Source organism: Anthonomus grandis, chromosome 9 (genome assembly GCF_022605725.1).
Source record: "Anthonomus grandis grandis chromosome 9, icAntGran1.3, whole genome shotgun sequence".
Taxonomy (NCBI): domain Eukaryota; kingdom Metazoa; phylum Arthropoda; class Insecta; order Coleoptera; family Curculionidae; genus Anthonomus; species Anthonomus grandis.
Window position 1 is genome coordinate 23,183,286 of NC_065554.1, and position 16,608 is coordinate 23,199,893.

General features: G+C 32.2%; 2 protein-coding genes across 3 annotated transcripts in view; one reads left to right on the top strand and one right to left on the bottom strand.

Moving 5' to 3' along the window:
* LOC126740711 (leucine-rich repeat and calponin homology domain-containing protein) overlaps nucleotides 1-16,608 on the bottom strand; it is an 87,550-nt gene that overhangs the window by 2,072 nt on the left and 68,870 nt on the right. The window contains exon 11 of one of the 2 annotated variants that reach the window (XM_050446843.1): nucleotides 1,751-2,601. The exons of the other annotated variant lie outside the window; for it this stretch is intronic. Within the exon in view, the coding sequence (XP_050302800.1) occupies nucleotides 2,467-2,601 (135 nt within the window). The 3' untranslated portion in view covers nucleotides 1,751-2,466. Of the gene's footprint in view, nucleotides 1-1,750; nucleotides 2,602-16,608 lie in introns of those variants that run through there. 2 annotated transcript variants of the gene reach the window in all.
* LOC126740715 (lysophosphatidylserine lipase ABHD12-like) lies at nucleotides 10,968-16,330 on the top strand. Its single transcript, XM_050446848.1, has 2 exons — nucleotides 10,968-11,306; nucleotides 14,974-16,330. Exons 1-2 carry the CDS (start codon nucleotides 11,265-11,267, stop codon nucleotides 16,063-16,065), a joined length of 1,134 nt encoding a protein of 377 aa, XP_050302805.1. The 5' UTR covers nucleotides 10,968-11,264; the 3' UTR covers nucleotides 16,066-16,330.

Consider the following 16,608-nt stretch of genomic DNA (forward strand, 5'->3'; position numbering starts at 1 on the left):
GTTTGCTTGGATACCCGTTCTGCTGTAAGTTTTTGGTGATGGTTGATATTTCCCTGTTGAGATCTGCATTGTGGTGGCTGCCCCCTATACTGGGTTTTGATAATTCCCAATTTTGTTGAATCAGGATGCTCGGAGTTGTAAGGTAAGTATTGTCTGTGCACACTTAATTGTTTATCGATTATATTAGATTTTTTTATTCATATGTAGAGATTGCGTTACCTAAGCTTAGTATTTTAATGTATAGGAGCTGTGAAGTGTTATTCTAATTAATTTTTTTTTGACTAATAAATCATATTTTTACTTTAAATCCCTGAAATAAAATCAAAAATGATGTCTAGAACAAGATAAATCACTTTAGATCCCCAAAAAGTCTATAACTAAAAAATAGCGTTAAATATTGGGAAGAAACTTAAAATTATATCAAATGCTTGGAATAAAAGTCCCAGGAACGAATTCGAAATTACTATGAAAGCCTGGAAGGTATAAAAAATGACGAAATACTTTAAAAATTCCTGGAATAAAATTGAATCTATTTAAAAAACTACTTTAGCAGTTGGATGATATGAAATATATTAAATCCTTGAAAGTTATTCCTTGCCTGATTATAAAGCACTTACGGTTATTCTTTCTGACAATCAATTAACATTAACTTCACTAAAAAAATTTAATATTTAGGAGTTGCCTAAAATGGAATATGGGTCATGTTGAACATGTTAAGAATACGGCTAAACCATGTATAGATAAATTTGAAGAACTAAAAAAGCATTTTTACTTTTCATATTTAAAAATACTATATACACATTTTGGTAGGGGGTGGCGCTTTAAAAACACATCAGGCTACTAGAGATTGTGCAAAAATGGTTATTGAGGATAATCTCTCCCTATAAAGAAACCAGTACTGTAAAATACACTATCACAATTCAGTCAGCACTCCCTGCTGGTATTTTTGGTATTAATTCTATATATTTGTTTAAAATAAAATTAAAGGAGTGGATTCTAAGCCAATCTAGATATCGAATTTACCATTATTATTGCAAGCGGTAGTATAAATAAACCCTAATTTATTACTTTATATTATTATACACAGCATAATTTAAAACATTTTGAGATTACGATTCTAATGATAATGTACGTAAGGCCTGCATCAGAAATTTTATTGCAAGCAATACAGTTATAAAAGTCAGACGCTTATTAACGTGGTATACTGAAAAACAACGGGGATAGTAAAGCGCATGAAATGCATGCGTGCGCGTTGTTATATTTCACCTCTGTATACGTAATGATCGATTTCCCAAGCTGTATAAAACTAGTGTGTACTAATGAAGTATCAAAAAAGTTGGTTAATCACGAAATAAATACAGGATTCTTAAATAATCAAACAGATTTTCATCAGTACAGAAAAATCTGTTACACACTGCACCCAAAATATATAATGCATTACCACCACATTTAAAAAATAAAAAGTACCCAAAAATTAAGGGACATGTTGTTAAAACTTGGTGAAAATAATACTATATTAAAAGCGTTAGTTCAAAAATGATATAAAGCATTAATTTTATTAACTCGTTCTTTGGTATAAAATATGTTCAATATAGCTTAAAGAACGGTATAAATGATAAGATTATATTTATCTACCAAAAGAATACGCACACATTTTATTTTTATTTTTTAAGGCTTGGTCCACAAAAATTGCACATGATACTGTAGGCAATTTTGTGATTTTTTGCTTTGGAATGAAACAAGATTAAAATTCTGAGTAAAAAACGTTTATTCTTCAGAAAACTGACTAGACTTAAGTATTTTTACGTAAAAACAAACTTAATTAGGGGCAGTGTAATAAAAACTAAAAAAACCCTCGTTCATTTTAACTAAAACGCCGATAGTAATAATCCCTAAGTACATCAATATGGGGTTCTTATTAAAAAAAAAAGAAAAATCTTCCTTTATCACAAACACAATCCGGTATACATATCACAAACACAAATCGATGATATTCGATTTTTAATATTGTAACTAACCCAGTCTCATTTGTTTTTTTGTTAACAGATACTTGCGATCGACTACTTTATTCGTTCGCATTGTATATTCTGCTCTTCTAAGGTCCTTGTTAGATTTAAGTACTTAAATTTAGCTTCTCTAAAGGAATAAACCAACTAACATCTACTCTTTGGCACTTTTCGATATTCAAAAAAAAAATAAAACGAAGCCCAAAGAAACACATTTGAGCGGTTAATGTACAGATTAGCGGATGATACAATGAATATTTTATGTGCTGATTATTGTCGACAGACAAGCGAAATAATTGAATAAATAAGTTTTTATAAGTAATATGCCACTAATATAAATATATATATATAAAAAAAAGCAATTTGTACATCTGATGGGGGGGTCTTTTTTAGGATTTTTTTTCTTTCGTAAGATATGTTTGATTTTTCACTCGTGCACATTATTCACGTGAGTTTAAAGTTATACAACCGTGGATAAATTATGAGAATGTAGCGGGGATCTGGGAGAATGGAAACGGAGCAGTTCCATAACGGTTACGGCCACTTGCACGAGTCCTTTGCCTTCCAAAACGTCCGCGGCACAGCATACTAAAGTCTGAAATAAGAAAAAAAATATTTTAAATGATTCTGACATTTCTTTGTATACATATTTCAATTTTATTTAAAGACGCTATTGTATATAAGTTCCTCTATCCTCAGGAACCTCTCCAAGATTTATGGTAGTGGAGCTGGTAATCGAGTGACCAGGAATGAGCTGAAAGAATTCTTCGTATATGAAATTGTTGACTTGGATATTTAAGCACATCAATCACTTCAGTTGTCACTTTTAAGGGCTTAAACACGACTCTACTTTAAAGCAGATAAATTTCCAGGGGTTGAAAACCAGGTTTTTTCTTTTAGCCAGTTGAAGTCCTTTAGCTTAATCTGAAGATAAATAGGTTTTCAGAAACATTCAATACATAAACATCTTTATGATGCGAGACAACAGAAGTGTCATCTGCAAACAAAGGAAATGACCATTTAATTCTTAGACGTGTTAGATCATTAATATAAGTAAAATACAGCAAAGGACCAAGACTAATCCCTGAGGAACACCACAGCTAATATGTAGAGAAGAATATTAAACTTCCGACTAGGTGTGACTCAAACAATGATAATATATTCCCTCTAAAAGCTTTTCTAGCAAAATTCATTCATTCGTCTAGAATCGTAATTTTCACATTATTAAATTGAAGTTATTTCTATGTGGTCAGGAGTGCTTTTATTCATTGACCTTTCTACAAATAAGATTGGTTTTTTGTTCCTTCCAAGTTCTTTTTCTTCCAGGTTTCTTTCCCAGTTAAAATTATATCTATCAATAGTGGCCAATAGGCCCTTATGTATAATGATGGAGGGAGTAAGGTTTTATCCCAAAAAACTGGTCCTATTGTTCACAAGGAGACGTAACTTTGGCACCCCACCCTTTGTACTTTTGAGAAATATAGAAAAAGGTCATCGGCTTTCTTACAAAAGGAGTTTACTTGTGCTACCTTGCTTAAAATGATTTTACACTTACTTACATTCAATGATTTTACTTTTAACTGCCTGGAACACCTTCATAGTAGAACCAGGAATTTTTAAAGAAAAAAATTATTTAATTTCCTGGAAGACTGAATCACCTAAAAATGCCTGAAAATTTGAATTAGAATTTTAATATTCTAAAAACAGAAGTTTTCTTAATAGAATTGTCGTCTTCAACTGCCTGGAAGAAACTATTTATTTGAGAAACCTGGAAAATAACGAATTCTTAAAACAGAACAAAGCCGGATTTTTCCAGTATTTAATAAAAGTATTGAAGATTTCTGGTTTATTCGAAATTATGGACAGAACTTTTTAAAGGAAAAATGTAACTTCGTAAATAAAATATTGATTCTATAAACCTTGAATATCAATATGTCTTGCCAGAACAATATTCCTTCTTTATTTCAGGATATTAAAGGCAATTTGACAGAAAAAAATTAAATTCGTGAAAAATGAAATATTCCTGACAGAACTAGATAATGGCAATTTGAACTGAATGCATTAAAAAAATTATTTCAAAAATTCGGAAAATGAGGAATCTTCTTGCTAGAACAATATTCCTTTTTTTTCTAGGATTTTGAAGGCATTTTTAGGAGAAAAAATTAAATTCGTGCAAGTAAAGCATTCTCGGCCCGACTTTCTGGAAAAAGTAGAGAAAATATGATTTTCTACTTATTAACACTAATAAACAATAAAAATGACTAGTGCTTAATTAGAAAACCTCATTGACAATATAAATTTCTTGTGTAAATATTCTCTGAATAAACTAAATATAGTTTTTGATGCATATTAAATATTTTTAGCTCCTTTACATGCTATTAAAAAAAAAAACGTTAATTCAACTGGACTAATAAAATGATGCCACCGACATTTGAAGGAGATTCAGTGTGAATCACGTTACGGTTTAAGGTCATTCTCAAAGCAAGTTCATTATTTTATATGCGGAATGCGTGAATACTTCCTCAAACAGTATTTATTTAAGATTCCTAAAGGTCAAGTTATATTGTTATAAAACTCCTGTCGAATTCTTAATTGCGTCGATTTTTTTTGTTATTGCGTATATATTAAAAAAAAATAATTAAAGAACATTTTTATCAAAGAGTACTACGAATATTATTATGTGGGTTAAACTTAATTACCAGACATATTGGTAATTTAAAATAGATTATTGAAACATTATTAAAGTTATTGACACAGATATTACTCATCATATCCTATACAGGGTGTTTAAATGCTAAAGATTTTGTGATTTAGTCAGTTGGGATATATGTATTTTTTCCTAAAAATATCTAATGCTTGCTTCAAACATCCTGTAGCATAGGTGACTCAAAACTAACGAATATGAATTTTTTTTAGAAAACAAATATAAATTATGCTAATAAATCAAACATATAAGATCAGGAAGTAATCCTAGATTACATAAAATGCAGAGAATTGTAAACAAACCCGTAATTAAAGGCTGTCTTGCATATTATCTTAATTCATTATTTATATAGAGTATCCATTTATCAGAAACGTGTACAAACATGCTTTATATCCCTCAAAATTATTATTCATATTTGACTGCTTAACATTTGTGGCTATAAAGATTCAAGTATGTTTGGAATTGAATTGAATAAGGAACCTTTAATATAATAATGCAAATCCAATCGATGGTGAATAAGAACTAAAGAAAATCTATGAAACTGAAGGTCCATTCACTTAAAAATAAGTCCGACTTGATTGAACATTTATAGCTGGCAAAGATTACGACGTCCTGTTTGTCAGAAACCTAGTTAAGTATCCAGGAGCCAGAGTACCTGGAAATTGGAGAATTTAAAAAAATGAACAGTTTCTTCTCAAGAGCTAACAGCAGTGGAGGTAGTACATACATAAGACAAGTTTTTGATCATCAAAATTTAGAATTTGTTAACCATTTTATTATTGAAAGATGTCTTGAATGTTGTCCGGTTTTCACCATATACAGACCACCACAAGGCCATTTTGACGCCTTCCTTATTTGACTAGAAACATTGCTGATCAAAATAGAAATTGAAAAAAAAAATATTTTAATACCAATGAGAATCAGTCATTGCAACTTTACGACCTGTCACAGCACTTTGGTTTTCAAAAATCAATACTAAAGCTGCCAGAGGCAATGTATCGTGAAAATATTTTCCTGAACCTCTGCACTGAAAATGTTGTATCTGACCATCTGGGCTACGAAATTAGGGTTATCGTTGCATAGCAGCAGGAGAGTTATTTAAATAAAAAGTATATTTCTAGATCTTTTACTCAATTAGGTATTTTTAGATATCTTAAAATGGTTGCTCATAGTAACTGGGAATTTGTGCATGATGTAAATTGTAATGTCAATGACAAATTTATCAAATTCATAGATATCCTGCAAATTTCATAACTTCAGTAATTTAGTATACTAGGGTAAAAGATAATGACAATGTTAAAGAGTCTTTTAAGTAATCCAACGAAAATGATCTTTTGGCAAATTATTAATTAGAGAAAAAAAAAATGAAAACTCCAAGTCTCAGTCTCAAAATGTCTTTTTAATTATTCAGGTGACATGTTTCACTAATAAAGCATCATCATACCTTATAGCTAGATGACCTGCTAAGTACTAAGTAAGAGTACTAACTAAAAGTACTCTTACTTAGTACTTAGCAGGTCATCTAGCTATAAGGTATGATGATGCTTTATTAGTGAAACATGTCACCTGAATAATTAAAAAGACATTTTGAGACTGAGACTTGGAGTTTTCATTTTTTTCTCTAGTTACGTAGGTCTCTTTGAGATAATGGACGAGTTCTTTCAAATTATTAATTCTAAAAAAAAACTTAAAAAATAATTAAAGAAATATCTGCGCTATAACGCTTGACACATTTAATAAAAATTTTTTTTTTAATACTGCTCATGAAATAATTAGCTCAATATCTTTTAATCATCACAACCTAGTTGAGCTGCTTACTGGCTTAGTAAAATTGGAATGTCTTTTGAATTTGGTGAGGTTTCATCGGGGTCAAAGAAATCATTGCCACATTAAAAAATAAAAACAGCAAAAAAAGATGTTTTCGGATTAAATGTCAAACTTGTGAAACACATTCAGCACATCATTGTTTCACCTCTAACAATTTCAACAAATCAAAGTCTCTAAAGAGAAAATGCCTTTCCTGATATGCCAAAAATTGTACAAGTTGTACAAGAAACTACAGGCCCATTTCTTTCTTGCCCATTATTTCAAATATTTTGGAAAAATGTATATGTATTAAAATAATAGACTATTTTGAAAGCAACAACTTGTTTAATACCTGCCAAGTTGAATTCAGGAGAGGCAGAAACCCAACAATGGCAATCTTGGATCTTGTGTCCTAGATTTCGAATTATTTTAATAATATAGAGTATACAGGTTCTATTTTTTGCGAATTAAGCAAAGCTTTTGACTGCGTCACTCACTACACATATACTACAAAAATTGAAAAAGCTCAATTTGTCACTTAGAGACCTATCTAGAAAACAGGACACAGATGGTTAAATTTAGCTGCAGTATCTTCTGTAGGAGATCAGTCTTGGGACCTATTTTGTTTTTTTATTTTTAATAATGACCTACTTATCAAGCCAAGTGCAAAGTTTACCTGGTTTGCTAACGATACCCCCGTGTTTATCTTAACTTGGTCTCTAAAAAACACACAGTCTCAATTAATGAGAATACAGTGTAGTATTGAGCGGAGGGTTCTGTGCGAACAGCGTAGCTTCTCAATGCCGACAAAACAAACAGGATGGTGTCTTCACTGAGAAATATGGGAGATACTAGTCAGAATAGCAACGTAAAATTCTTGGGTGTCGATTTGGATAAGGTACTACGTTGGGACATACATTCAGGAAATGGCTGTGAGATCAAGCTCTGTCTTGTATGCCTTTCGATTCTTATTAACATGTTCCTTTAAAAACAGCGTATTATGGACTTTTCCACCTTGTCGTATCTTATAACATAAAATGCAGAGAAGAGCTTTTAGGAAAATTTAAATATACAGACTTTTGTAGGGAGGCTTACCGAGCTCTTGGTATACTGACTGTCCCTCCTCTGTATTCTCAAAAATTTACTTTATGTGAAAAATAATAGACCTGACTATGAGACTCAAGCAGATGTTCACGCCTATGCTACTTAGACTAAAGGATAGGAACTTTAATAAATTAAGCTAGTATAGACTTATTAATGTAGCGGGTTATCCAATTCGAGGTTGGCTAAGTACATCCCTGCCGTTTGACTCCTGTCAGAAATAAACGTCATGTGAAGCATTTTTTTTTAGTTGAAGGTTTGTTCTATAAAAATGGTGATTCTCCTGGGTCAACGTTTTGAGCTTTACGAGCTGATTACGGTCGACATAATCGTCCTACAGAGCAAACAATTTCGAACACAGTAAGAAAATTTGAAGAGACTGGATCGGTTACTGATATTGTAAGGCACGAGTATCACCGTAACGTTCGTTCAGCTGAAAATATCGCTGCTGTGGCTCAAAGTGTGGAGGAAGACCCAAAATTTGTCAATTCCTCAGCGTGCTCAATATTTGGGTTTGTCTTACGGCTCACTGTGGCGAGTTTTGCATTTGGATATACAGCTCCATTCGTAATAAAGTCCAACTCACTCAAGAACTTAAGCCTACAGACCATGGACAACGCAGAACATTCGCAAATTGGGTGCTTCAACAACAAGCTGCTGATGCTCATTTTACGCTATGTGGCTACGTAAATAAACAGAATTGCTGCATATGGGGTTCTAATCCTCAGGTGATCGTAGAAAGGCCTTTGCATCCCGAAAAAGTGACTGTATGATGTGCATTATGGTCTGGTGGTGTCATTGGTCCGTATTTTTTTGAAAACAATCGTGGGAGAGTCTTAACAGTAAACTCTAAGCGGTATGGAAGCATGTTGACCAATTATTTTTGGAGAGAAATCGAAAAAGAAGATCTGGAAGACATGTGGCTCCAACAGGACGGGGCCACAAGTCAAACAACACAGGCCGACCGAGCTCTTTTGCAAGAGAAGTTTTGAATTGCCGAAAAGTGATTGAAAATTTTCTTAAAAGGATTGAAGTTTATCAGAGGTCCCGCGGTGGACATTTAAATGATATTATGTTTCACACATATAATGGGATGATTCAATCTTTAAAATAAAAATTTCGATTCCATCTGAATATCTTGTGTGTTTTATTTAACTTTACTTTCCCAAGCATAAAATGGATAACCCTTTATTATACTTTCCTATTTTAGCGCTTGCAAACTTCATAAATGTTATCTTTTGTATTAATTTAGTTAATTATTTAACTTTTTTAATTATTTAATTTATTTTTTCTAATAACATTAATAAACAACTAAGGTTTTAGATTTAATACTGCCGATGTTTCGGCCTATATTAGGCCATCTTCAGAGCGCTGCAACAGATTTAATTGGTGCTCATTAATTAACTTATAAAATAATTAGTGTTTTTTTGAACACATATACATAAACGGATACACCACACTCAAAAGATGATGCTACGAATGCGTTGAAAATTTCAATTTTTAATCACGTAATCACAGAAGAAAAATGTTCATTGCATTTTATGATTTCATTCCTTTACACGCCTATAAAAAATGCCCAATCCAGTAATTTAGACATTTCCTTTATTTTTTTAAATAGCACCTTATCGGGAACAAGCACTTTTAAAATGCATTTTTTTTCTCAATAATTTGATATGATTATTTTTTAAATCGGTTAATAAATAAGGCCATAAAAAGGAAACAAACTCATATCATATAAATAAAGGCATTTCATTAATAAAAATAGCATAGAAGGCTTTTGATTTCTTTATTAGGAGGCTGCCTTCTGACGCGTTTTTCAATTGACATAATACATGACATCTTGTCAAGTGCCATTATTCCTTGTCATTCAAGTAAATTTGCCGCAGTTTTTTTAAAGAGTTTTAGTGTTTACTAATATTTGACGTGACAGTTTACTGAGTTTACTTTAAAAAATAACGTGCTAAAAAAATTAAGTAAATGCCAAAAATACTGGTTTGGAAATTTTAAATAGATATATTTTTCTATGAGTATAAACAAAAGAAAGCAAATGTATTAAAAATTCTGTTTTAAACTTTCGTAGTGCATCTTTCCTTTCCTTCATGGTTTGTTTACATTTCTTATAACCCTTTTTTAACGATATTGACTCATTTGCAGCTTGTTGCAAGATGTCCTCCCATGTATTATAATTCTGTATCTGTATCTATATTCTATATCTCAGGATATAATTTTCTATCAAATTACGTAATAATATACCAACTGCCCCACTTAAAATAAAAAAGTTAGTGTCATCTACTTTGAAACTGGGAGTGACGAAAAATAACAGAATCAGACAAAAGATGCCCTTTCTAACTATTCTATCGATATACCAAATGCCATTTGTTTATTTTGAAAAGTAAAAAAGTTATTAAGTTTTCCCCTTTTTCTTGTGTCACCCAGTTAATATATATTATTTTCAACTTACATAAAAACTAAAAACTTTTTCTCATAAAAATACGTAGTGAACCTCAAAAAATGCTCATGGTCTTTTTGCTTATTAAAAAGAGGTGGAACCAACTAAATTTTGCGTCTTTAAACTTGGTTGTCAAGCAATAAGGAGATTCCTTAGATATGTCTTTTTTAATTCTTAATTTTTTATTATAAATCAGTTTATGTAGTGCAGAAGTGTTAATAATATTTAAAGTTCAGGAAACAAAAACATTCTTTATTTGATAATTTAAATAAGCATCCATTATATCCATTGCAGTGAGGATGGCCTAATATAGAAAAAGGTTTTAGATTTTAATACTACCGACATTTCGGATAAAGGTATAGATAAATTGTATGAATTACTTTTCGGCACAAATTCTGAGTTTTATTTATTTAACTCGCTTAGCAAGAAGATTCTTAAAGTTCTTATCAAAGAGCCATTGGCAAAAACAAATTAACGGAATTACAACCAGGTTGACGTACTCACTGAAGCCTTAAAGAGAAAAACTATTTATGGATTTACGTTGAAAAATTCTTACGTTAGTTAAGTAGTTTTTTTTTGCTATACAACGTAGAACCTAAAGAAAATCTGTATAGTCTCTTGAGAAAAAAAATTATATCCAACCAACAGATTTTGGAGTTACACAGCAAAGTGTAAAAAAGCGTTAAAAAAATATAGATTTAGTATATCTTTTTCTAACAATCAAGGCTAAATTATATTTTAAATATCCTAAATTAAACTAAGAATCCAACATAAAATCACGAAACCAATAGGTTTTGACCCAACCATAACACACAAGATGACCGAACTAATCGAGCAACCGAAATTCAAATCCGATGGCAAACAGAATCATAATCGTCGTCTAAACAGTACAACAATTACCGCGAGATTCTCGGGCTAGTCCGAGGTCCTATAGACTCTCCCTCGACGATGGATGTTTTTATTTTTTGGTAAAAGAAAACCCCGCGGCGTTTTCATGCTCGTTATCAGCCTTATACCGAGAAAAAATTAATCTCTTAAAACTGCTTAATTTATTATTTAACCGCGTTCGTTTAACCCTCGGTGACAGTTCAAGTTTACGAGTCGTGTTGCATAGTTTAAAACGCTCGTTTTAATTTTTGTGACACGACTAGTTTTTAGGTTTTTTTAAAAAAGTTTTTAAGTGACAATTGTTGTTAAAATGTACGTGAAAGATAAGAGTCGTGCTGGGTGTTTCAGTCGAGTAGGTACAATAATTTTCCCATTAGTTTATTAACTTTTTTTTTAAAATACTACTCATATGTGTTCTGTACATTATATGTGTCTCATTTCATATATTTGAAATACCATTTTCAAACAATGTTGCGAAAAATTTCCTAAATACTGATACTTTTGCTGCTGTAAAATGCTAAATATTTAAAAATTGGTAGAATTCCTTTAGAGTGGCTATTAAAGGCCGTTACTTTATTTTATCCAAAATCCGAAAAAAAACTTGGTTTCACCAATAAAAGTTTTATACGAATAACATGGACTTTACCCCGTTCATATGAAAAAAATAGGACTTACGAAAGATGAAAAATTTAGGCGGCTAGATCGTCATATTCTGAGATCTTCTCTTCATAATAATCAAATTAATGTTCTATATCCGTATTTACCAAAACCTTCTAAAATTAGTACCATAATATTGTCACAAGATTGCTCTATACAGCTTGCACATATTTTAATTTTTTTTGCATTTCCATGATTATGAGCTTATTCTTGCTCGATTTCTGAACGTATATATAAATACTTCTAGTCTTCTTCATTTAGTTACTACAAATAATGAATTTAGTTTTCTAAGTCACTTTCAGATTATTGTTTGGTAATAATATTAGCAAAAATCCTCTTTTTGAATAAGAAGCTTTTTAATTACCACGGGAAATGTTATAAAACAAAATATTATTTTTAGTACTAATATCTAAATTCTAATTAATATACATCCTTGCAGTTCAACAATTACTGAATAGGCTATATATTTTATGGATCACCAGTAACATATAATTACTTATTAAATTAATTGATAAAGTTCAAAAAAAATTACAGGAAGGGAACAGTTAGTCGACTAGATAGTCGATAAGTTTTACTCCCTTACTTCGAATCTTGTGGTACTGGGTTCTTCAAAATTATGACCTAAAAACTATTGTTTATTTATGTAGCGTGAAGGTTGTTTTTAAAAGTTTTTTCTTTAAATTTTTGGTTTTGTTAAGACTTATATTTTTGATTTTAGGCCTGATGATGCTCTAGCTAGAGCGAAACACTGTTAGCGTAGCCTGTTAGTATATGTTGGGAGACCGTGACTTTGTGTTTTCTTTGTTTCCGTCAAGATATTTAAAGGCATAAAACGGCAAATTGTATCGATTACTACCGTCATTTAAGAAATGCTAAATATGCAATTAATTGGGTAAACCATTTTGAAAAATTGTAAAAAAATTAATATTGTACGTAGCACTAATTCTGAAATTCGTCCTAATTTAAATGAAGCTATCGATGCTAATATACTTAATGACTACTTTGCTTATTGTAATAATTTACCTAATAGCACTTTAAATTACCTCATTCATTTGTATCAGAATAATAATATTAACTCTAACGATATTAATAATAAGCTTAGTTTTAGACTAATGGGTGAACAAGTCTAGTAAAACTAGTGAGTTTAATCAATACCAACTTTATTGGAGATTGTCATTTTATAAGAAATTTAACCTCCTGTTTACCTTTTTGCATAAAAAGCGATTACAATACAATAAATATGTACCTTGAGATTGGATCAGGAATCGGTCGTCATTAGACTGATAAATTTCTAGTCTATTCCCTTTTAGGAAATTATTTGAAAGATTTCTAGTTATCATACTGTTCAGTGATGGCGATCCAGGCCTATAAAACCGACCAAATCAGACCTTCTTTATTTCGTGGCGCTACTCGTTTCACCTCAATCTTCATTAATCTTCATGTATTTTCAATGGGACTAAGATCTGGTGAAGTTGCTGGCCATTATTGTCAGTTGGTGTTCTTGCAACCAAGCTTGAGCATGGCATCTTGTATTATCCTGCTGAAAACTCCACCCCTCTAGATATAAAACATAAACCGTTTCAAGAGTAAAACATTTCCTATTGACAGGATTTTGAGATGGTTTGCACCAATCTGGAAACTACTCTCTTTGAAAACGTTGACAAAACTCCAATCTTCGTGACTTTGTAGAGGTAATTTTTTTTGGTTTCCTGTATACAGGGTGTCCCGTAAATAGTGGCCCAAATGAAAAATCCTATTAGATTGGACTATTTCCATTCAGAATAATCCAACATAGCTCTAACGAAAGTGTTACGGTTTTCGAGATATTTTGATTTTTGCGAAATTTTAAGAAATACCACCTGATAAATCGCAAATTTAAAATCAATTTGTGGACAGGGATTATTAATGGTGAAATTATAGGACCGTTTGAGTTGCCGCAAAATCTCAATGCTAAATATTATCTCAATTTTTTGCAAAATATTCTCCTCAGCCTTTTGAAAAATGTTCCTTTAGACATTCGCAGAAATATGTGGCTGCAACACGACGGATGTCCTGCACACTACGGTGTGCAAGTTAGAAATTTTTTAAATGAATCCTACCCTAACCGATGGATCGGACGTCTAGGACCTATACTGTGGCCCCCACGGTCACCTGACCTAAATCCTCTTGATTTTTTTTACTGGGGATGCCTCAAAGAAATTGTATACAGGAGACCCATACAAAACATTGAAAATCTGCGCGAGCGCATCCAAACTGCTGCTCAAGGGATAAATAGAGCTGGCCACGCTCAACGGATTAAGCGATCCTTTATAAGAAGGTGTAGAGCGTGTATAGCAGCAGGTGGTGGCCATTTTGAACACCTTTTGTAAAATTGCAAAACACAAATAAACCGAATTAATTTACATCGAAAAAAAAAACGAATTTTTTTCACAAAATAGTTCTTTTGGCGTTAAAACAAAAATTTTTTTTTTGAGGTTAACAAAAAATTCAAAAAGTTTTTGTCTTTAATACGGCATGGGATAAATAAGTTTTTACGCTAATGGGCACCAAGATTCTATTATTATTTTATTGCGTTATAGGACTTCAAACTTTTTGAAAAGAAAAAAAAATCCGATATTGCAATTTCAAAAATTTTTTCTGTGAAAAATATTTGCATAACTGAAAAATTTTAATACGCATCATAAAGCGCATCTATCGGCAAATAATATCCAACCGAAGAAATTGTGATTTTTTTTTCATTTAGTGACACACCATAAAAAAACTGATAACAGGTAGGTATTTCTTAAAATTTCGCAAAAATCAAAATATCTCGAAAACCATAACACTTTCGTTAGAGCTATGTTGGATTATTCTGATTGGAAATAGTCCAATCTATTAGGAGTTTTCATTTGGACCACTATTTACGGGACATCCTGTATGTAGCCTTGTCTTTTCAGTGTCATGCGGATACTTTCTAGACACATTTATTCTTCGTTGATTTCTAAATCTACTGGCCAGTTTCCGAAACCCTAGGCTCGGATTTTGTCGTCCTAAATTCACTAAAGGATTTAAATTGTTTCCTCGAACCGCGGTCTTCCCGAAAAGTTTTTATCCTCCTAATTATCTCATATATTGCACTTTTTCCGAGTTCAATTGCTCTTTTTTTTAACGTTTCGAACATCCTTTCTATATAAACATTCCCCTTTTTCGTTGTTCTACTTGCAACACAAAACTCACCCCTGTTTATAATCAACAATATTTGAAAGATACTATTGCCATGCTAGTTCATTCCAATAGCTCACAATACAGAATTTGAGATAAACATTAAATTAAATAAAAATTATATGCCAAGAAATTTGACTAATGATTCTTTTTTATTTTAGGCCTCATCAAACTCCATAGAAACTCTTACAAAAGCCGAGGCTTCATCCCTAATCTCCTACAAGAAGCAAAAATGCAAAAAATCTACGAAACACGCGTTCCTATCATTCGCTCTCATCGTGTTTACGTCATTCACGATAATCTGGGTCCTAATTCCCGTTTCATTCCTGCTGTCCCTCAACTTTCAAACGTTCATGGTATTTATCCCGATAAATGCTCCTGCCAACGTCGATTTTTCCAGACCGCAAGACTTAGGATTAAGAGGAATTTACAACCACTACCTGGAGACCCAAGACTACCACGATAAAACCACTTGGACCAGTATCGGTTTATGGCTGGTGCTACACGAGCAGGATATCAATAAAACCACAACCTCAAACGTGGAACAACTATTAAATGAAACTGACAAAGACATACTGATTTACTTGCACGGAGTGTTGTCTAACAGAGCGAGAGCTACTGAGCAATACAGAGTGCTCAGAAAGCATTTCATAATTGTCGCAGTGGACCATAGGGGTTACGGCGATTCCGGTAAGAACGTACGCATGTCAGAGCAAGGAATGGCTTATGACCATTTGCAAATCTACGAATGGATCCGTAAAGTAAACACTAAAAAGGATATTTACTACTGGGGACACTCTATGGGGAGTGGCATCAGTGCAACCACGGTAAACTGGTTGAAAGAACGTCGTAACGAAGTGCCAAAAGGGCTCGTTTTGGAATCTCCTTTTACAACTTTAAGAGATGTCGTGAGAAATACTGTAATAGGAAAAATGTTTGCTTGGCTTCCGTACTTCGAAAGTACCATCTTGCAGCCTTTGAGTGACAACGGACTGCTGTTCGAGACGGAAGTGAATATGAGGAGAATAAATTGTCCTGTGATGATCATGCATGCGGAAGACGACCCTGTTATTCCTTACTTTTTGGGGGAAAGGTTAGCGAAAAACAGTATCAGGGAAAACTGGCAAGGAAATGTCACATTTCATGGCATATCAGCGAAACTGGGTCTGGGCCATGCCAATATTATACACCATTCTGATATGGATACGTTTATTGAGGATTTCAAAATAGAATGTAGGAGCTTTCAGAGGTAGCCAAGATTATTTTGAGGTCTACTTTATCCATGACAGAATTATATGGTACTTTCTTGTGATTTATCTTTATATAAAGAATGACAAATAATTGAAAAGAAGACCTAACACTGCCTCAGGATTATCTAAAACCTGTAGAATTCTGATTTTGTTTGTATAGTTATAGATCATTTTTTGTTTCCTAGTCACCCACCAGTGCCATTTGGACATAGTGTAATTATTTATTATGTATGCTTGTTTTATGAATAAATTGTTAATAGCTTTTTAATTCTTAGTAGTTTTACTGCTTGAAAGAAAATAGTATTAAAAAAATGGTTTCATACTCCTGTCCGATCAAGTTAGCTAAAAACTCAAAAAGTACTTATGGAATGACCCTTGTACACGAACTTAATAAATATACCTGGACTGCCCATCCATTGAAAAATAAAGGACTACTACTAGCTGCCCGCCATTTTGCGTGATTGTGTCATTTCGATGTTGGTCACTCTGATAAATTTCAGTGGTGCCAATTGTAGGGAAACAAAATAAATAAAGTTTTTTGGAGGT

Coding starts and splice junctions, on each gene's coding strand:
- LOC126740715 (XM_050446848.1), top strand. CDS start 11,265: ATGTACGTGAAAGATAAGAGTCGTGCTGGGTGTTTCAGTCGA. Junction 11,307..14,973: donor GTGCTGGGTGTTTCAGTCGA/GTAGGTACAATA, acceptor TTTTTATTTTAG/GCCTCATCAAACTCCATAGA.